The 22,022-nt window shown below is 34.3% G+C and overlaps 4 protein-coding genes across 22 annotated transcripts in view; 1 reads left to right on the forward strand and 3 right to left on the reverse strand.

Moving 5' to 3' along the window:
* Positions 1-913: 913 nt before the first annotated feature.
* gtf2h5 (general transcription factor IIH, polypeptide 5) lies at positions 914-3,453 on the reverse strand. 3 transcript variants are annotated; one of them, NM_001243148.1, is made up of 3 exons: positions 3,402-3,453; positions 3,078-3,177; positions 914-1,499 (listed from the first exon to the last, which is right to left on the reverse strand). In NM_001243148.1, the coding sequence occupies exons 2-3, from the start codon at positions 3,110-3,112 to the stop codon at positions 1,319-1,321; spliced, it is 216 nt and encodes a 71-aa protein (NP_001230077.1). In that variant the 5' UTR covers positions 3,113-3,177; positions 3,402-3,453; the 3' UTR covers positions 914-1,318. The 3 variants fall into 3 exon arrangements, with proteins under 3 accessions (NP_001230077.1, NP_001289673.1, NP_001127834.2); NM_001302744.1 differs by having other exon boundaries at positions 3,336-3,453; NM_001134362.2 differs by having other exon boundaries at positions 3,310-3,453.
* A 511-nt stretch (positions 3,454-3,964) lies between these two features.
* serac1 (serine active site containing 1) lies at positions 3,965-16,171 on the reverse strand. 17 transcript variants are annotated; one of them, XR_012395651.1, is made up of 17 exons: positions 16,095-16,171; positions 15,231-15,399; positions 14,255-14,291; positions 13,955-14,097; positions 12,699-12,788; positions 11,339-11,470; positions 10,098-10,219; positions 9,889-10,017; positions 9,306-9,419; positions 8,577-8,739; positions 8,356-8,506; positions 7,112-7,253; positions 6,891-6,991; positions 6,698-6,806; positions 5,782-5,964; positions 5,522-5,665; positions 3,965-4,699 (listed from the first exon to the last, which is right to left on the reverse strand). XR_012395651.1 is itself a non-coding variant. In XM_073933027.1 (17 exons), exons 2-17 carry the CDS (start codon positions 15,319-15,321, stop codon positions 4,563-4,565), a joined length of 1,977 nt encoding a protein of 658 aa, XP_073789128.1. In that variant the 5' UTR covers positions 15,322-15,399; positions 16,095-16,171; the 3' UTR covers positions 3,965-4,562. The 17 variants fall into 17 exon arrangements, 9 of the variants coding, with proteins under 9 accessions (XP_073789128.1, XP_073789125.1, XP_073789124.1 ...); XR_012395649.1 differs by having other exon boundaries at positions 15,231-15,437; XR_012395647.1 differs by having other exon boundaries at positions 15,231-15,444.
* The window catches only part of syne1a (spectrin repeat containing, nuclear envelope 1a), a 329,974-nt gene continuing 323,845 nt past the window's right edge, over positions 15,894-22,022 (forward strand). Inside the window, exons 1-4 of the mRNA XM_073933275.1 lie at positions 15,894-16,060; positions 18,684-19,269; positions 21,057-21,806; positions 21,904-22,000. The gene's annotated coding sequence lies outside the window, so the exon portion shown is untranslated. The remainder of the gene's footprint in view (positions 16,061-18,683; positions 19,270-21,056; positions 21,807-21,903; positions 22,001-22,022) is intronic.
* myct1a (myc target 1a) lies at positions 18,611-21,684 on the reverse strand. Its single transcript, NM_001082917.1, has 2 exons — positions 21,361-21,684; positions 18,611-19,248 (listed from the first exon to the last, which is right to left on the reverse strand). The coding sequence occupies exons 1-2, from the start codon at positions 21,413-21,415 to the stop codon at positions 18,662-18,664; spliced, it is 642 nt and encodes a 213-aa protein (NP_001076386.1). The 5' UTR covers positions 21,416-21,684; the 3' UTR covers positions 18,611-18,661.

A 22,022-nucleotide genomic window follows, 5' to 3' on the forward strand; every position in this document is an offset into this window, starting at 1 on the left:
CTACTGTATTTGTTCATGTTAGTTAACGTTACTTAATGAAAATACAGTAGTTCATTGTTAGTTCATGTTAACTCATGGTGCATTAACTAATGTTAACAAGCATGGACTTGAATGTTAATAATGCATTAGTACATGTTCAATTATGATTAATAAATGCTGTACATGTGTTGTTCATGACTAGTTCATGATAGTAAATGCATTAACTAATGAACCTTATTGTAAAGTGTTACCCAGATATCTTATTTGCCTGATTAATAAATGGCAATAATTTCTTCTTCCAAGTGTTGTGTTACCAAACCATAAAACAATATTATATGTGAGAACACTCTCTACCAATGATCTATATGCCATGTTTAAAGTCTGTGTACTAACATTAAAACTTCTCAACTTGCTGGGGAGACTAAGGTGCTTATTGCCTTCTAATAAACAGCCACATTATTATCAAAATTCAATGTGCCTAAATACTTCAAATGTGAGACCTGCTCTACTATTTTTACATTTATGATGACCGGTTTATAAAATCTACAATCTACTGCTCTTGTTTGACTAACTTTGACTAGTTTGTACATTTTCATATTTGGGTGAACAACTACTTTAAACTGTGATGTTGTACAGCCATTTTCATTTTAGGTCAACTCTCAGGTATTTCCATGAGTGCATCACACCACTTTTACTTCCTCTTTAAGACATGCTGGATATTTTTCAAATCGAATGCAGTTCACTCTTTTAATTTTCCCTTCACCACAAGGTAAAATCTTTTTACCAGTTTCAGGATCAAATATTGAAGGCTTGTATTGGTGTTGTAGAACATAAACAGGAAGGGAACCTAAACCTACACAAACTGGCAATACCACAGAGTAGATCAAATTAAATCCTATGTTTTGAGGAGACAAATGAATAAGAACACATTAAATACTTTAGTTGAATTCTTCTGTTTATTTGACACTAAGCATATTATGCATGAAGTTAAATCACAGACATCACCCGTCTGCATTCAGTATGACATATACTTTCAGTAAAACATAACTATTTGTAGGCAATGCCATCTTGCATGTAAAACAATACTTTCAAAACACAGGACAGCCTCTGTCTTTTAAACATATGTCTTTAAAAACATAAACAGTTTAAAGTTATACTTTTTTCAGATAAAAGAACTTTGCAGTCAAACTAAACCAAAGAGAATACACATCATCATCCCTGTAGGCAGTCATCGTCTCTATATTTCAGCTTCATCTGTGTTTGTGCAATTGTGCTGAAAGAATCTCCACATCCATCTGCTCCCACAGACTGAAGGGTCTTGCTGTCAAGGTTCAGATGTTTATTTCTGGGTGATGGGAAATGAATTCTGGTCCATCAGTTCTCCTACTCGCTCCTGGAGAATCTGCACAACTTCAGCTAAGATGAAAACATGCGTGTCGTCCAAATCCTGGATGATGAATTTCTTCCCCAAAGCTGACGTCTCATCCAGATATAGTAGAAACTGCTTCATAGCTGGATCACTGGGTCACATTTAAAAAAAAAAAGAGAGAGAATTATATATGAAGGTGCACTACTACTAGAGCATGACTTTTATTTTAAAGGTGCACTAAGAATAGAGGTTTGTCAAGCCTGTATTTGATGTTATTGACATCTGGCTTTTTTCAGATTGAGGTAAAGTGGGTTTTATATCCTGCATATTCAGATTTTCTCCTTATAATATAATTTCAGAAAAGTATTCTTTACAAATTCTAAATAGGAAAATCATATAAGCAGCCAATAACTATCAAAGTACAACATTGTTCACTGTCAGTTAAATCGTGCTAATGTTGTTTTGAAGTCATACTTAAATTAAATTTCAGACCCCATATTCAAATTAGCGTGGTAAACGATATAGAGAGCTTTAAAATGAACAAATATAAAAAAATAACTTTACCTCAATTATTTTCAGTTGCTTCTCAGGAAGTAAACCATCGAAATTGTGACAATAAACAGAATTAAGTTCACAAATACTGCACAATTTGAAAGTTTAACTGATCCGATACCGTGCTAAGGATGTTGCCTCGTGGTAAAGAAAAAGTTTTTAGTTACAGGTAACAGTGAATAAATCCAAAATCTAACAAAACGTGCTCAGGGGTAGCTTATATAATCGGTGCTCTTTGGGTAAGGGATTCATCAAAATGAACAGCAAAAATCCATCCAAAGCACTCGAAAAATATGGAAAAAATTTTAAAAAGCCTTTATTCACATAAAAAAACTACAGTTTTTTGCCTTTATAAAACAAAGAACTGTTCTTTTCCGAAACGCGTAGGTTTTTTAAAGATTAGCCATGTGAATAAAGACTTTTTAATATTTTCTCCACATTTTTCAAATGCTTTGAACTGATTTTTGCCGTTTAACAGTGAATAAATGTTAACCATCTGTCGACTGTAATTATATTCTCGCAAGTAACGTTTACGTTAGTGAACAGTTGTTCAGCAACATTGCTTTAGTGGCGTAAAAATGTAAAATAAAAGTACTTTTCTACTAGGGCTGCACAATATTGGAAAAAATATACATTGCAATAATTTTTATTCCGTGATATACACTGCAATATGAATACAATTTCACCAGATTAGTTAAAAAACGGTTTGTAAATAATTTATAATTTTAGACGGATTGGGATGATTCATAACATATAACAAGCAACCTACAAGCATAGATGAATTCAATAAAGAAAAAATTGCTAATTAAATAAACAGCATTTTATTGCTTTCTGAAGAGTCTAAATGTATTCAGGTACACATGAATTAAATAATCAGATGTAAAATAATACTGCATAGTCTTTGTTTTTTATAAACAAGTCAATAAAACGAATCATTATAGCAAAATGATTAATTATAATCCAGACTCAACATTGTGATCACATTGCGATATCGATGCTGAAACGATATATTGTGCAGCCCTATTTTCTACTAATCGGATATGAATCCACATTGTGTGTAAGCACATTAGATTTAACACATTTCTTAAATAAACCCACCGTTGGATTCTCGTTTAAATGTTGTATTGAGGTAAAATGACCAGTGCAGCTTTAAATGGCAGTGGTATGTAAAACTTACCATTCAACGAGAACTCCTTTCAACACGTTGACCATTTTGGACGGGGTGTGTTAACACTAACGTAACTTACTGCTGCTTCAGTAAAGGTACAGTAAAAGCTCTGTATGAGAGAAAACGAAATAGCAACAAAGCCGTCCACCATGAATGACGTTAGTCCTTACAAATATTTTACATTTTGTTTACAGCTCTTAAACCTATACTTTAAAGACAGCGTTAAAACATACACACTAACATTCTTATTGTCTTTTGCCACTTTACTTTGTTGCAGTGACTGGTGTCAGAAAACTATTTAGCGTTTAGAAACAATGGTTTTCCTCTACTCACCGACTAGTATTGGACCAGTCAACTCCACTACCCTCTGCTGGCTTGGAGCGCAGTTCAGATCCTATTTGACTGCTCTCATACCCTGACAGAAAAGTACAACACCCACCTGGAAGTTTCTCGCAATCCTGAAGACTTTGATTATTTGGGACATATCTGTTTTGAATTGCGAATACTAATCCCTTTTTATTTAACGGTTACAATAGTGTGTCATAGAGATTAGAGTACTCATTTGCATTACAATACCGCTACTGTGCATTCGTTCATTTCCCTTCGGCTTAGTACCTCTATTCATCAGGGCCCACTTCTCCAGCATATGTTTTACACAGCGGATACTCTTCCAGCTGCAACCTAACTGGGAAACATCCATTCACACTCATATACTATTCACCTATAGAGCATGTCTTTGCAGTTTGGACTGTTGGGGAAACCGGAGCACCCGGAAACCCAATGCCAACACGGGGAGGACATGCAAACTCCATACAGAAATGGCAACTTACCCATCCAGGACAAGCCACGGTGTTGCCCTGCTTTACAGTGAAAGTGTTTATTCTTGGAGAGGAAAGTTTGGATTCAAAACTTTATTCACATGACAAAGATTTGGCAAAATAAAGTACTGTGGTCAGTGAATTAGTACAAATGTATTGGCAATTACAGCAACATCAGTACTTGTGTGTCTGAGGTAGTAGAAAGAAAGCTGGTGAACCAAAAAAAACAAGGCAAGGTTTCATTAGCATGTCTATTTTGTTCAAGTAGAATAAATATTATAAATAAAACTGAGTTTAAAAATGTGCAGTGATGTAGTAAACATACTAAGTTTGATAATCCTTTTTTTTGTTATGTCTAGTTAAAATAAATGCTAACAAGTGCTCATTCAAATTACTCTGAAATGATATACAGTACAAGGCTTTGAAGGGGTAAAACATTAAAAGTTAAACAAGGATTTTACCATAATACATATTCATATGGCAAGCATAAATAATAATAACAATACAAGTGAAATGTCAGTGGTATTTCAAATGTACAGGACATTACAGTTTAGATGTCCAAAAAGCTCCAGTTGCAATTGTAAAACTTCCTTCCTTCATGGCAGTCATAGATAACACTATCTTTTAAAAAGTGATGCTTAAATCCTTAAGAAAGCAATTGAAACTGTAAAGACTTTCACTTAATTCTACGTCCCCCAAGAGCATCCTGAATAAACTGTAAAGTACGCTTATAAAGAAACGTGTCCTTCTTTTCTGGCTTGCAGATGTTGAGGTGATCAACGTCCACCTGGATGAGGTCTCCAATACCCAGATCTGAAAGAGCAAAAGAGGAAACCGTGATACCAGGTACCTAAAACTAACAATCATTATAAACCAGGGGTGTCGAACTCAATTCCCCGAGCTGCTCTGCACAGTTTAGTTCCAAACCTGCTTCAACACACTTACTTGTAGGTTTCAATCAAGCCCGAAGGACTCAATAACTTTGATTAGGTGTGTTTAATTAGGGTTGAAACTAAACTGCAGAGTTGCAGCCCTCCATGAACTGAGTTTGACACCTGTGTTATGAACAAATGGTGACAAGGAAGAATATGGTGCATCCCAAATTGCACACTATTCTACGGCATTTTGTAGTATAAATAGTATAAGTATAGTGTGTTCACACTGAAAAGTCTAAAAAGATTTAGTGCACTTTAGATACCTGGATGATGCACTTATTCAACCAGTAAAATGAAGTGTTGTATGATGGACACTTCACACACTTAACATCCGCTGCTTTGCTCACATAGAAGAAGAGGTAGAGCTTTCAGGCTCGAATGATTGGATTAATTTATTTATTTTGGAATGTAAAAGCAAAATTCTTAAAACAAGATTAATTATAGCGCCTCCCAATGGTGAATGTGGTTCTACTCATTGCAAATATTATTTGGTAGTTTGGTCATTTATTTCACTAATTTGGATGTCAAACATCATCAGGCAAACGGTTTGAATTTCTGCTATGTAAAAGAACCGTTAGGGTACTATTTGAGACGACACTACATACATACACTATGCTGTTGAGTGTGTAAGTGCTTAAGTGCAAAGTGTATAGTGTGCCATTTGGGACACAGCTTATGTCTTCTGTTTAATAAGACCTACCCGCTGAATGGGCTGGAACCACCAATATTTTGAGCATTGGTCCAATATAGGTTGGCACAGTTTCTGCAAAGCTAAGAACCTTGAACTCACGATCCTTTGCGATGTTCAGGAAATTTTCATTTAAGTCCCGTAATGCTGGAGAGTCTGAGGTAAAGCAGGTAAACATGAAAGCTAAAGTGTGAATGAGATCTGTATTAATCTCATCAGGAGGAATTAATATTGTACTAATATTCAGAAAGCAAAAAGAAAACATGTCATACCTCTACACAGTTCTTTGACTTCGATGGAGGGAAACAGAAGGTATCGAACACTCACTGAATACTCTGCCATGAAGGTGCCGTGATGAGGAACACTGTAGAACAGAATGCCCTTTGTGTTCTTGATCAGTGAACTGAGGTCAGGATCCTTCGCAGCGTCTAACAGCATCTTTTTTACAAGTAAGCCTATGACAAATGTTATGACAGAGTTATTTAATCAGTCTCCATATGACAAATGGTTTTTACCTACATACTGGGCTGTACAATTCATTACAACATTTTCTGAAATATAAACGGTATTACAAAATGGACTCAATGTATTGGTTTCTGTTTTTGGTCCAAGCTTTACTAAAAGTTTGAACTCATCCTAATATTTCTTCTCTTAACAAAACAATTTACAGTCAAGTGCACCTTAATTGTCTGATAAAAAGGGTTTGCAGAGATTATTAGGTGAAATATGAAATTTCTGGATCAGATATGAATACATAAGCAGATATAATATAATATATAAGCTTTTTGTATTTGTATTTAAGCTTTTATATATAAGCTTTTTGACTTGAAGACATTTTATTTACATAATGTTTAATATACATTTACATTACAGCATATTTTACCATAATATAACATTATGTACATAAAATGAGTAGTACAGAGAAAAGAGAGGGAAAAAAGGAAGTGGCACAAATCCAGCAAATCCCATACAAATTTATGGTTGTATCAAATTGCCCTTGTGCATTTAAACATGGTTTAGAAGATCATTTATAAAAGGACATCACATGCTAGTGAACTTGGTTAAAAATCATTTGCAATATGGTTTATTTTTTTATTCTACTGTAAAAAAATATATCGACAGATTAAAAATAAGAGATTCCAGAAAGCTTTACTTTCATAACTGGGTGCTGGTTATTCTAAGACCCACCATTAACTAACCTCCCATACTGTGGGCTACCCAAATCACAGGCCTTTCTCCTACACCTGCATCCTTCAACTTCCTCAGCAGTTCCTGACTCCTGAAGGCCAACGATTTCCTGTACGTCATAAAAAACAATGACATCAGAAACTCTACATTGAGTCAATCACGTGATTTAGGAATGTGCATTGCTCAAATTTACCTTTGATTTTCGACAGGACATTTAGAGTTCCAGTCACTTAAATGTGTGTCATACTCAACCGACAGGATTCTGAGGTTTGGACAGTCTGCTGCCAACCATGACTGTGGAAAATGCAAAATAAGATTTAAATTCCTGACTTTCAAAAATACATCTAAAGCCCTGAAAGGCCATTACACTGCAAATGATATTTGGGTAAGTGTGGTTTCAGGAAAATATATGACCTTGGGCCAGCATTCAGTGTAGTCCTCTCTGACTCCTTCTAACTTCTCATCATCAGTCACATCACAGTCCTTTTGACGCCATGTTTTAAAAGCTGCTCCCAAGAGGCCATGAACGAAGAGGACATCAGCTTTGATTGGCTGACTGAGAGTTAGAAATGGTTAATTCAGACCCAATCAGCAGACTGACTTTTAAACCATTGTGTAAAACTAAAGAATAAAACAAATAAATAAAAATAAAATTTGTTACACAGAAAGGCAAAATATAACTTAAATATCACTTTTAAATATTGAAATAAAATGCCACTTAAGTTTAACATAAACGTAAAATAAATATTCAAAATAATTGGCAAAATAATGTTGAAATAATGCCTTAGCATAACTTAGTTTAAAACATTTATATACATTGTAAAGGAAAACAACATCTAACGGTACGTATTAAATACATATAAAATAATAAATGATCATACAAAATTGTATTATATTTCTATTAATAAAACATTCTTGCTGACAACTTTGTAAATCTAGTGGTTTGAAAAATAATGGAGAAGTAGAAAGATAGTGCCTGTATGTAACGAGTATGTCTCCAACATTTATTAGATTTACTAGGAATATTTATGATTTTCTCCAATAGACCAACAGAGCAGCAATAATGTGTCCTGAAGTAAAGTGAAATGGCTATTAACTCCAGCAAGGTAATGTAATTGTATGCAAAACCATAGACCTTTATCTATAAATAAAGTATAATTATGGAAACTGTGTTCATCATGAAAGCTATGTTGTGTTTGTTGGCCTCTCGCACCATGCACCTGTCAGTAAGTCAGTATGTCACCTTAAAGAGTTAAACAAATGACAGCACCACTACTATGATGACAGAAAAGTTTGCGCTGTTATAATTCACTTACCTTTTAATGCATTTTGGAGCAATTATAACCTGATATAAAAATAAAACAATCACTGAATGTGAATGAGAAGCTGTAATGTAGCTGTGCCGGGATGAATTTTGGTGTGGCGCCCCGCTATGAAAGAATGAATGTAGCAGAAACCATGCTATAGTTACATTGAATGACCTTTTAGTGTCACTTAGAGCCTTCGGTAAATCATGGTATAAATACAGTATGTGATAATAATTGTTTTCTGCTTAGAAAAAAGTCTATCAATATAGCATTTTTATTCTTTTTTACTTTTTTAAGAAATAACTGCAAACCTTTGAAATTTAGCTTGTCCAAATAACTTAATATGCTTACTTGGTTCGGCATTGTGGGTGTAAAATGTAAACACCATCCTGGTACTTCTGCCTTACTGCATCTCTGTCCAAGTTGGCTAAGGCACGAGCAGCATGAGATGCCTGCATAATGTGTGGTGACTGGATCATCTCAGCCAGGACAGACATCCAACCTAATGACAGACATTCTATGTGAAACAACTTTTCATCCATTATTCAGTAAAATTTAAACACAAAACTAACCTGACTGTACTATGGTTGTGTGCAAATTCTCATTCAGGGCGAGATTTCCAATAATTCGCACAATGTTGCGCTGAATTTTGGGAGAGTCTCTGCGAAGCTGGTAGACTCTTTGCAAGAGTTGCAATCCTCCATTAGCAACAATATGTTCACAATGACTGCGAACCTGTAAACAAAGAATGTCTAAATATAAAAATACTGATATTATTAGTTCACCCAAAAATTTCAATTAGCTGTTAATTTACTTATCTTCAGGCCACCCAAAAATGTGTAGCTAAATCATTTTTACTTGGTGCATAAAAAAATGAATAAAACATTTGCAAGGCCGTGAATTAAAGGGAATACTGTTGTAATTAATAATCTTGCACAGATGGATTATTTGCCATTATACATACTCATTGTTCGTCAAGAGCCACAACAAATATTTTTGTGTTGCCTGTATATGCTTTTTGGACACTCAAAGTATCCAAGTATATAAGCTGGTAGCCATCAACCACTATTTCAGCAAAACAAATTCTTAAAAGTACTACTGAAGAAAACTATGACCCTCATCTTGAATAACCTAAGGGGGACAAAATTAACTGCATTTATTCATCTCCTTAATACCAAAAGTCAAACTCTAGCTGCATTTCAAAAATACAAAAAACATCAGAAGCATCCTGTTTGCTTTGATCATTGGTTACTTCCTCTTTGCACAAAACATGTCCCTTTGCAGAGTTTGTAAGTCTTCACCTTTGAGTGCTGCACCAGGGCCTGCAGGCAGAACGTCTCCACCTTCTCAGAAGGGGTAGAAGTCAGACTTTGAGCATAGGGCAATCCATTTCCCCCAAAACACCACAGTCCTCCCTATAACCACAGACCAAAAAATGCATAACTAACAGACTGACTCTGTTTCTCCCATTCACTTTTTCATAGTGAGTAAAAAGTCTTCTATAAAGAGGGATGAACTAAATCAACCCATTAAAAGTAAATTACAACATTACAAGCTTCAAACTATTAATATAAAACAGTTTATTATGTACATACAAACTAAAAACGTATATTGCAAAATATGCACAAATAACAAATATTTAAGTGATAGATTCTTCCAATATGATAATGTACATTTAGCTTAGACCTTTTTGGAGATTTCTCTAGAGCATCATTTTGTTTTTCTCCAGGATTTCCACTATTAAATAAGTTGCAATAAGGCTTAAAAAGCACATACCAAAGAATAAATCTTATAGCTAACTGTATGAATTCCATTATGTAGAAAATGAATGGGATTTCCAGAACCCGCCTATTGCACTCTTCTGCTTGAGTGTGTTTGTCTCACCCGCTGAGAGGCGAGTGATTGGCTGCTTTCTCTAAGTGCCAGAGAAGTGAAGTACTGCACACACTGATCCACATCCGACTGGGGCAGAGATGCCAGTAACTGCCTGAGTCCATCTTCTATTGATATATCCTATACATGCACAAAACATTAGCACATGTAGCTGATACTATATAACAGTTCAACAGTTGTCTCATTTAATAGCTACTCACATCCTCAGTATGCGGCAGTGGAGGAGGAGGCAGAAAGAAGCGCAGGTCTACATTAGGTATGCGTGCAAGGGCCACTGCTGTGCGCTGATCTACCACCTGTGCTGCAGTCTGGTACTGATAATCTGTGATGGAAAAGACAAATGACCAATCAGAGTTTGTTTAGTGATACGTTTCTAATCTCTACCCAATAAAAAATATTTTACTCTAATTTTGACTTTAATAGATCGTTGACCTAAAAATCATACCATGTAAACTATGAACTTTGGGGCTTTTTAAAATGGAAGGTAATGGCAAATGATACCGAAAACAAAGAGGCAAAATAAAATAAATACTCATCACTCCTGCTGATACATTAAAGCCTTAAAGGGATAGTTTACCCCAAAATAAAAATTAACCGTTCATTTACTTACCTTCAGGTCCTCCAAGACATTTTTTCTTAAGTAAAATATTTGAAAAGATTTTTAGCTGAATCTGTGGTCCTTGGTGATTCCTAAAGTGCCAGTCAATGCTTCCAGTTTTTTTTTTTTTTTTTTTAAATAAGCACATGCAAACCAGTCTAAATCAATCCTCTTGGCTCCTGAATGATACACTGAGGTCTTAAGAAGCGAAACGATTGGTCTATATAAGAAATTAAACATTATTTACAGTATTATTAGCTTCAATCTACAGTTTAGGCAAACAAAACTTGGCATGTGACTGGGTGTAGTGAACAGAAGCTTCCGGTCGTTTGATGATAAATGTGTAAGCACGCACTCATACACACTGTAAAAAATGTAGGCTTCCACACAATTCATTCATTTTTTCCAAACACAAATCGATTTAGGTAACTTATCTGATTTAAAAAAATTTAAGTAGATTGAACGTATAATTATTTATTAGTCCCCCCGGCAAAAATTATATATATAAATATAAAAATAAAAAAAAATCAATAGCAATTGCACTGACCAATCATTTCACTACATAACACATATAATCAGGAGCCATGGGAATTGATTTAGAGTTGTTTGCATGCATTTATTTTCAATTTTGAAAACGAACGGCCATTGCCTTGCATTATACGAAATACCAAGGGCCACAGATTCAGCTAAAATCTAATAGTCAATACCAGTACTGTATCTTCAAAGGCCTAAGGGTGAGTAAATTAACTGTAAATTAAATCTTTTGCCTGAACTATCCCATTCAAGTCAGACAATCTTGAAACTGGAGAAATCTATAAGAATTTGAAGTTTGCCATGTCTCACCCCGCCAGTGGTGATTGTGAGCCAGTTCCTGAACCGCCAGATGTCTTACTGCCCTGTCAGCAGAGCGACTTCTCTTCAACAACACCCATAGAGCACATTCATGAGGATCTGCATCTAGATGACTGAGATGCTCTGATAGGAACAAACATTACCACATGCTTTTTTAAGAAAACATGGAAACAAAGTAGAGATTATGATATTATATTATTTGATATGTAAAAAAAAATATTTTGCCAAAAGTTAGAATTAAGACATATTTTGACAAAAGGCAACTGTAAGAACAGATGCCTTCAGTTAAACATGCTGAATTCAGTACTTCTGACTGTCTCTAATATTGTCTAATCTACTTCTACAGTACAGTTTAGGGGCCATTTACACAGAATTTGTTTTTGCTGCACAAAAATACTAGACAAGAAAACAGTTGAACACTTTTTAGAACACGGTGTCAAGCACAATATTCTGCTAAAGAAATAAAAGTGACAGTTAAATGATTTCATCTAGCACTTTTACATAAGAACAAATGATAAAAGAATTGCAGAGGGATGAAAATATATCTTCTGTGGTAATAACCCCTTATTCTCCTCACTGGAACCCAATCAAAAGTCTGGCCTCAAGTAGATTTTTTATTTCTTTTCATCAGAGATGCATTTAGTTTATCAAAGAACTGTAATGTTTTACATTTTAAACAAATGGTTCGATTCTACTTTCAACTGTATTTGAATAACCTTAAATACAATTCAATACAAGGTATTCCTCTGATGGCCAGGCTGAAATCATTTTTAAAATGCTAGTTTCCTGCTCCATAATCAGCTCTGCTGCTTAACAATTTTGAAAAATTCATATGTACTTTAAACTATTTATTCTAAAACATTTATTTATTTTTTTAAATTGATTGTAAATTTGATCATTTTCATGTTGAAGAAAGGTGTTAAGTTTAAGTTATTTCATAGAATAAAATCTTGTAGACCCAAAGCTTTTGAACGGTAAACTATAAACTACTTTTCAGTCACAAACCTGTTCTCAAGTATGCTTTGATTAAAAAAAGAAGACAGAGAATATCAGAGTCCACATTATGCAGAAGAACAGTACAGACATTAAAATACAGTACCTTCCCAATTTAAAAAAGAACATAACTCTATGTCAGTTCCTCATTGTGCAGCTACAGGGGACATTTAGGTCAAAAATCAGTCAACAAATGCAGATGTTTCCTGAGATGCAATGCAACCACACTGTCCCTAGGTGTTTTAAAATGCACATCCTCTGGTATACTGCAATTATGCAGATGCTTTTAGACAGTACCTACTGTCAATATATTTATTTATATTATTTTAAAAGCATTGACAAGAATTGTCCTACTCACCGTCCAGTGGGTGATGCAGAACTCTTGATGTAATTTCAAGAAACTTTCTTGCTGCTTTATGAAGCTCCCTTCTGGTTTTGATTGTAAGGCCTGGACAAATAATAAATGTTGAGGGCAAATATTAAGTTTCAAATGTAATACAAACAACTGTTATACAGTTTAATCAAACAGCACATCTAAAATACAATATCAAACAATAAAATCTAATCTAAAGACCAGTGTTGCCAGATTGGGCAGTTTTAAATTTGACTGTGCGGGTAAAAAATGGCATTGGCGGGTTGACAAAATTTGGGTGGTTTTAAAACGTAAATTTTATATGCAACTTATTAAACAAAACATTACTGTGTGCTCCTACCATATTCAGTTAGTAGTGACCAGTGCATAGAGCAAACGTCGTGGGTCCATCCGCAAGAGGAAAGGAAGGTTACGTGCATGTGCATCAAGCAGCACCTGCAGTTAAACTCACAGCGTTTTTTTTTCTTGACAATTTGATTAATCGTTTTTTTTTTGCAATTGACCGCAAGAACAAACATAGAAGAGTTGTCTGATTGACAAGCAGCACCTAATTATGTTAAAAAGAATTTAAAGTGCCAAAATGGGATGAATTTATACCCCATTTGAAAAGTAAAATATACTCTACTATGTAGTGTAATCTACACATCATTAAGTGCAATGTGTGGATGAGAAGAGGCAGCCAATGTTTCGATGTGATCCAGTAATGTTGTGGTTCTGTGACTGCTGGTGTTGGTTGCTGCATGGTTAAAAATTATGACAGTTAAAGTCACTAGGTTATTTCAATTTAATCCCAATTTCAAATGAATTCACTTTCAAATTGGGTGTATTTTTGTGCGTTTGTGCAGGTTTTGGACCGCTTTTGGGCTATATCTATTTTGCTATATCTGGCAACACTGCTAAAGACTTATGATATCCTTGCAAAAAGAAGATAAAAATATAATTTATGCACTGCAGTTTCACCAAACAACTTTTAAAAATGAAAAAATTTTACTTTCTGTGTTTCATTCAAACTTTCACATTTCATCTCTAACAAGTATATTCTTCAGTAAATCTGAAACTACCCTGGCACTTTCATATATCATATACATATATCATATATCTTCATATATCTATTGGTATGGTAGTATACCACATTTGCAAGCTGTATTCGAAAAATGAATGTAAATGCAAATGCATCTTTTGAGTCACTGAAAAATGTAAACACTCTCTCCAGCACAAAAAGTGTTTAAATTTCCACGCACCAGAAGCAAGGCTCTCCTGCTCCCTATTAGTGCTGTGAGTGGGGTAGATGTAGGACTTCTGCTTCTCCTGTAATATGGCACTGGTGTCGATTGTCAAGGCCTGGTTAAGAGTAACCACCTCATATGTAATGAAAACACAGCCTCTGTGGAAGCAAACATGATCTATTCAGAATCACGTATTTGTGAGGGATAACAAATATGGCTTGATGATATATTACTTGGAATGTTCCATTATTCTTTGTCAAATGTTATTGATGGCTTGTCAACATGCATGCAAAAAACAGAAAACAACACACCTACCCAAATACTATAGCTCCAGTCACTTTTGCTATTCTTCCTATACACAAAAGAGATGAATTCCAGCATTCAGAATTACTCAATTTCACAAAACAATAAACCATATAGTATATAAGGGCCAACAGAATTGTAGCATAAAAAAAAAAAAAAAAAAAAAAAAAATATATATATATATATATATATAAAAGTATATATATATATATATATATATATATATATATATATATATATATATATATATATATATATATATATATATATATATATAAAAGTAGTTTTGGTTTGATGTTTTAATGTTTTATTTATGTATTTATTAATTATCTAATGATTGATATATGACATTTCACGTTTAACAGTATAATTTATAACTGTTGTGATTACTTGTATTTTTTTTGTGGCAGAAGATATATCATATGGAAGGTAATTCCTGCCGATTTTAAATAAATCAAATAAACATTGGAAATTAAAATGAAAATCAGAATAACAATTTCATTATATAACACTGTTTGCAAAATATTTGCCAAAATTAAAAATAAATTATTTAATTTACATTTTCACTGTGACAACACATCGTCCGTGTCAAATCAATAATTAAAATGAAGTTGCTGATTAAAAATGTAATAAAAAATAAATGAAATAATGAAAAAATAAAAAACATCATTTTTTTTGTGATGATTATATTAGAAATTGTAATGTTTTTGATGGGAATTCAAATAGTCTCCACTGATTTTTATTTATTTTTGCCTTTTATGGTGGTATGCTAAAACCAATCAATCCTAATAGCACAGTATATGTTCCGAAACACATTAGAAAATATTACAATGTACTGGTTTGGATGGTAAGAAAAAATATGATTTAATGTTTTAATGGTATTTGTGGTAGAAACCAAAAACCCTTACAACGGTTGTAATGGGTCTTTTTTTCTGCAGGTTATTGTTATTATTGAAGAGAAAATTTAGGCTGTGTGTCAAATCCTTACTGATGTCTCTCCATGGCAGTGCTCTCTTCACGGCGGGTCCGGAGGTGCTCAGCCTCCGCACGCGGATCAGTCTCAGGGCGGACACAGACATTGGCGGTTCACTCGCAGATATCCGACGATCACACACATCAGACTAGGCCAGAAGCCAGAAGCCCGGTGTTTGTGATGGCTGGTGATAAATATTATTCTTCACACCTCGTTTATAACCTACATACTAAAAATTAGCAAGAAATGGTGGAGAGGTCATGAAGTGAGTCACTGTCGGCTGTTGTTTTTTCAACATATGAGCCACTACCTTTACAACACAGCCTGATGATTTCTTACTAGTTAACGGCTCTCAATGGTCTCACATTAATGACAATTCCTCATATTTTGAGATTTAATAATCAGTCGGCTTGTGCATTAAAAACCCGAAATTAAATGTGTAACGTTAGCATTTGAGCGACATAATGCATTCTCTGTGTTCAATATTGACATTTAACGACTAAAACTGTACGTTAAATGTGTAATTTACCTATGAAAACTGAAGGCTGTTCCAATAAACGCGCCATAAAAACACTTTGACAGCAAATATAAACAGGAACTGTTTTCAGATTGAACGCACATGAACGTAAAGCGTCATTACCGTAAACAACACAAATGTCAATGTCACGCGTCAAAAATGTCCTACCGTAATAGTCTAATGGGCAATCAATTTTTATTTTTCTTCTCGACCGGTGTACAGCACATTCTTTCAACTTAAAGCAGCTGAGAAGATCAGCTGGAATCTTGACGAGATAACACTCAAGACTAAACAGAGGAAAGCTATCTGTCTAATCACAGCTGGTTCGGTATGTCCACAAAAAAGTTGAATTCTTTGCTCACATTTTAACCTGTTGAGACAATTCCTTCCTCTTGTCAGGGAAATCTCCTCACCCATGGGTGTGATGCATGAATGCCAGGTCATTTCCAGGATGTGTGTGCTCTAAACGCTCTTCGAAACACGTTGGCAGCATATTGTTTTTTTGTCCTTGGTCTTTTCGGTTCTCAATAAGTTTTATTGTCGGTTCACTGACACGTTTAGACATTTGAATGGAATGTTCACCTGAAAAAGATTGTTTTCATTATCATATATTACCTTTATTTAATCACATTATTTTATTATTACAGTATTAACTATATGGTTAGTGTAACAAAACAACTATTTGTGTTTAAAATGGTTAAAAAAATGATATATAATTGATGTTGTGCACTATATATATATATATATATATATATATATATATATATATATATATATATATATATATATATATATATATTATATAGTGCTCAACATAAATGAGTACACTCCATTTTGAAAATGAATATTTTTATCCATTTCTCAGTGAATATAGGTAATATGTGTAATATATTATGGTGCATTTAAACAAAACAGATTTATTAAACATATATATTTATCAAAATAATAATTTATTCATCTAACATCTGTAGAAATAGAAAGACAACACATTTAAATTAATGTGAAATATTGGGGGGAAATTATAAACTACAAAATTTCAACAACAAAAAATAAATGTTTTGCTTCTTGAATTTTGCTCTTTTTTTTATTTAAAATTTTTCCCTAACATAAATTTGGTTGTATAAATTTTGGACCGTTATCGTAAGTTATTTTGTTAGATTAGCTCCAGATTAAGCTTCAGTCAGTACTATTACATAATATTGTAAAGCTATTTCCTATAGAAAATAATCATTTAAATTTAAAAAAGATTTGTTGTGAGGGGTGTACTCATTCATGTTAAGAACTATATATATATATATATATATATATATATATATATATATATATATATATATATATATATATATATATATATAAACAGTTAAAGTCAGAATTATTAGCCCCCAGAATTATTAGCCCTCCTGTTTATTTTTCCCTAATTTCTGTTTAACAGAGAGAATTTATTTCAACACATTTCTAAACATAATAGTTTAATAACTCATCTCTAATAACTGATTTATTTTATCTCTGCCATGATGACAGTAAATAATATTTTACTAGATATTTTTCAAGACACTTCTGAATAGCTTAAAGTGACATTTTAAAATCTTAAGTAGGTTAATTAGGTTAACTAGCAGGTTAGAGTAATTAGGCAAGTTGTTGTATAAAGATGGTTTGTTCTGTGGACTATAGAAAAACAAAATAGCTTAAAGGGGCTAATAATATTGACCTTAAAATGGCTTAAAAAAATTAAAACTGCTTTTAACCTAGCCGAAATGAAACAAATAGGACTTTCTCCAGAAGAAATAATATTATCAGACATACTGTGAAAATAGCAAAAAATGTCCGTGCTCTGTTAAACATCATTTGGGAAATATATATATATATATATATATATATATATATATATATATATATATATATATATATAGTTGAATTCAGAATTATTACCCCCTTGATTTTGTAATAATATATATATATATATATATATATATATATATATATATATATATATATATATATATATATATATATATATGTATGTATGTATGTATGTATGTATGTATGTATGTATGTATATGTGTGTGTGTATATATGTATATGTATATGTATATATATATATATATATATATATATATATATATATATGTGTGTGTGTGTGTGTATGTATGTATATGTATATATATATATATATATATATATATATATATATATATATATATATATATATATATATATATATATATATATATAGCTTCAGTTATGAAATTATGCTTCTTTAGCAGTCTATCGCAAAAACCAACACAAACAACACTTTTGTGCTCTATAGGAGAAAGTAAAATATTCAGTATTCAGGTATATTCAGGTAAATTTCTTTGTATGGTACAGTGTCTAACATAGTAAGATAAGGGAATCTTTTTGAGTTAAAAAATAACATCATGTTGCAAACAAAAATCTATTGCAAAATGCTCTGTGTCAGAATATTTTTATGATTACAGCTGCATTGAGAAATACTTACAACCATTTCAAAAGACTAGAGTTCCCAGAAAACAAACCAATAAATACAAAATCTAATGAGTCTGGTGCAAAACAGAGTTATAACAACTGCTTGGTCTAGGAATTGCAATAACTGCTTTATCCTCTTGCTTACCTCAACCTTCCTTATCTCTTGCTTTATTTATCCTTTCCCTGTTTCTCTGCATCAACATTCTCATCTATCAAAAGCAGATTGGCTTGATAGTCTTATATAGTCAGAGCAGTAGAATTCTTACTGTCTTTTTCAAACATTCTGATACAAGTATTTCACACTGACTTTGTACACACACAGAAATATACACACATACAAGTTTGAAAAACTGGCCATGTCAATTAAAGGCATACATTAGATGTCCAGTTTTCAAGTCTATACATGAATCTTGCCCCAAAACTGCAGAATCTCCCCTATTTTAATTTACGTGGTTGTCTCCTGATAGGCTCGTATGATGCTGTCATAGGCAGGCGGTGGAGTCTGGCCAGCATGGAAACCTCTTAGATTGCTGTTGCCCCAGAAGGAATCTGGTCTGTTTCTGGCCCTGGGTGGAGTGATCATAGAACTGACGGTGCTGGTGGATCCAGCTGCCCCAGGGCTGGTAGTGAGAGTGGGGGTCCTTGGCAGGCTGCCCTGGGCACCTTCCTCTGCCTCGCGAGCAATCTGGCTACACTGGAGAAGAGGATGAAATGTTGAGGCCCGGAAGCTTGATTTGCGACCTGTTGAGTCTCCATAGTCTATTGGCGAGGATGAGGTCTGCCGGTGGAATGAAAAGGCGGCGCTGGCCAGACTATTATTACTGCGCCGATCGTAGCCACTGCTGTGCCGACTGTAACCCAGCCGAGATCGAGGTGAGGATGAACGGGTGGTGGAACGGGACTGGTGGACAGGTATGCGGGTGATGGTGGCCGAGGCCCGTCGACGGGACATCCAGGTCAATATCATATAGACCAGAGCTCCAAGCAGAAGACCAACAACCATAGAAAGAAAGAAGGCCAGAATCACATCCGCTGGAGGAAGAAAGGAAAATGGTAAAAACATGTTTTTTTAGCAAGCAGGCAGCACTTATGGGATTAACTGAGTGGCCACAAAAGATTGAATACCCTTTTGGCAAAGTTTGCTTAAGACTGGGAATGTAATATATGAGTTCTGCTCAGACTTTTGTCCCGATTTGCAGTCTGGCAATTAGACACCAGTTGTTATAAGAGTTATAAGAGCCAGTTTGCAGATTTGGGGCATTCTGAGATGACAGATTTTACATGCACTATGCACCAAAACTTTTAGCTTTAAATTTTGGATATGCTAGTCAAACCCAAAGTACAGTAGTCAATATTTGTATTAGTGGATCACAACCATTCATTAAAGTTGTCATAAAATTATTAAACAACACCCATACTTGTCTTAGGACTATTTTAATCAACCTTTTTTGATCCATTTCAAATGTTGACTACTGTATATTTCAGCTGAAAGAACACTATTCTTGTGATGTAATTTTAATCATCAATAGATGTGTCTGTGGATGTTTCAGTCATCCATGATGATCTGCACACTATCCACTGGATGTATTGTTGTCATTAACAATGTTTACACATGCACTTTTGTAATACTGAGCCTGATTTGACGATTGTGAATTCACAATTGAAAAAGAAGAGACAGCAGAACAACAAAATACTGTAAATAACAGTATAAATAAACTAATAAACAAATGTTAATAAGTGCACTCAAGTGCATTTTTTGGAGTCATTCACACATAACGTGTCTGTTTCTAAAAACGTGAGATGCATCACTCAGGAATGTAAAAAAAAAAAACTCCTCTGTCATGTTGCCATCAAATAAAGTAGTTGTCATACCATTTTCCTACTGTAAACAGAAGCTTGGAGTTCTTCTTATTGGTTTGCTGCTTTGGAATTGAATATTTTAATTTGACATGGCAGATTAAATATTTTTGCACTGCAAAAAATGAGCAGAACACACAAGACAATAGCAGGCATCATTTAATCATGTGTTTAAATAGAAAAACAATAGAAAATGAATTGTATTGTAAGTTCTGTGTGAATGGCTCCTTATTGCTGATCACTTTTAGAGAGAAAAAGCACAAATACTGGACAAAGATGTATAGCTCTAGTGCGCATGTAAGTAGGTCACATGAGCATCATTGAGATCATTTAATGTAAAACATACAGTACTCTCATAGTTTATCACATAGCAAATATATAATTTTGACCCCTCTATAAATAAATAATATTGTTCTTTTTAAAATCTTTTTTTAATAGTGTATTTAAACTCCTGCTTCTCTGCAGTCCCTGAGCAAACTTGCCTTATTCAGTTAAGATGGGTAAAGAAGTGTTGACGGCATGCTGCTCCCACTTAGTGCCTAATAGCGATATCATTAAGGACATGCTTGAAGGTCAATTACAGCGCCTAATCTGGCAACTCAAAGTGGGCATGGCCAAATTCCACAATAGAAGGCACACCCAATGTTTTCTTATTCTTTGCAGCTTAAGTGAATTATATAGTTGCATTTTATGAAGCTTCCTGTTATGGCGTTCCATTGTCCAGAGAAATACCGATTTCATTTGACACTCTTTCATCTGATGCAAGATTGCATTGCACGGAATTTGCATGGATTTTTTTCTTAAAACAAAATTAGGTCAAATAACATATAGGTATTCATAGACAGATCCTCCTGTTAGTCTTATTAATTTAAGTTACCACAGCACAAAACTTTTCTGCACATGGTGTGAATAACATGACATCAAAACACTTTAGAGGCTTGTGTGTAAACTAATGTGGATTTTTATCTGCAATTTTCTCCCAGGGCGAGAGGAATCACAGTCCAGAGTGAAGGATCATCTGGAAATGACATTTGGAAAGACTAAATGGAAAAAGCTGCACACTGGCGGAGTTGTTTTTTTATAGACTACATTTGCCAATATATTTTGCCGCAAGTTACTACTGTCTGCATTTCTGTTAGAGCACAGAAAAAAGCTCAACTCTTTTTCTACACTCTTCAGATTTTTTAAAGAGGCACAAAGTTAACAACATAGCATTGTAAGTATTTTTATGCAAATGCCAGAGAAAACGCTTCATAAAGTGTATATACAAACAGTAAAATATCTTACTTAATCCGAAAGACTCCAGGATCTTCATAATAGGATGAGTGCTGTTATCCGCCATCACTCCCTCCAGAGAAACGGGGGAGACCAGAGAGGACACAGTCTCTCTCCTCCAACTCTTTCGTCCTCTCACTCCCGCTTCCAACTTTTTCTAGTGTTTCTGCCAGTGTGTGTCCAGCTCTCCTCTTCTAGAGACCCTCCTCTTTCTCTTTCTTTCTGTCTGTCTGTGTGTGTTGCTCTCTTTCAGCCCCAGACTGTTCAGCTCCGGCTCACAGGATCCTCTCCAAGGCCAGGGTCGCTACTCTGTTGTTTGTGGAAAAGCAAAGTCTTCACTTCACGTTTCCTGCCTTTCCTGTGTAAAATTAGCAGCAGGCTGTTCTTATCTGTGCAGACCAGGGTTCCTGTGGGATGGATAGGAAAGGGAGGAGGGCACAAAAAGGAGGAGAGTCAAGGTGTGTGTGAAATCATTTGCTCCTGTCATTTGTCCCCTCTCCAGCCGGCCAAAATTCATCATATTTTACTCTTTGCTATTTCCTTTTTCTCTTCCAGACACTTGGCATGAACAATGAAGGCTGCTTTGTGTCACCACTGATGGCATTTCGCCAGATTACATGAGACGAGCCACATAATTGAATTTTGTCCAGATGTATGTATATTTATTTTTATCA

Source organism: Danio rerio, chromosome 20 (assembly GCF_049306965.1).
Source record: "Danio rerio strain Tuebingen ecotype United States chromosome 20, GRCz12tu, whole genome shotgun sequence".
In the NCBI taxonomy this organism is placed as follows: Eukaryota; Metazoa; Chordata; class Actinopteri; order Cypriniformes; family Danionidae; genus Danio; species Danio rerio.

Bases quoted from the DNA above. Each gene is read 5' to 3' on its own strand.
- serac1 (XM_073933027.1), bottom strand. From the start codon at position 15,321: ATGTCTGTGTCCGCCCTGAGACTGATCCGCGTGCGGAGGCTGAGCACC. The intron at 10,220-11,338 runs GTGAGACATGGC...TTTCCATCACAG, and splicing joins TCACAATCACCACTGGCGGG to ATTATCAGTACCAGACTGCA. The intron at 8,507-8,576 runs GTTAGTTTTGTG...GTCTGTCATTAG, and splicing joins CACAACCATAGTACAGTCAG to GTTGGATGTCTGTCCTGGCT.
- myct1a (NM_001082917.1), bottom strand. From the start codon at position 21,415: ATGGCGGATAACAGCACTCATCCTATTATGAAGATCCTGGAGTCTTTC. The intron at 19,249-21,360 runs GTAAGATATTTT...TTCTTCCTCCAG, and splicing joins CCTGGAGTCTTTCGGATTAA to CGGATGTGATTCTGGCCTTC.
- gtf2h5 (NM_001243148.1), bottom strand. From the start codon at position 3,112: ATGGTCAACGTGTTGAAAGGAGTTCTCGTTGAATG. The intron at 1,500-3,077 runs GTAAGTTTTACA...AATGTGACCCAG, and splicing joins AAAGGAGTTCTCGTTGAATG to TGATCCAGCTATGAAGCAGT.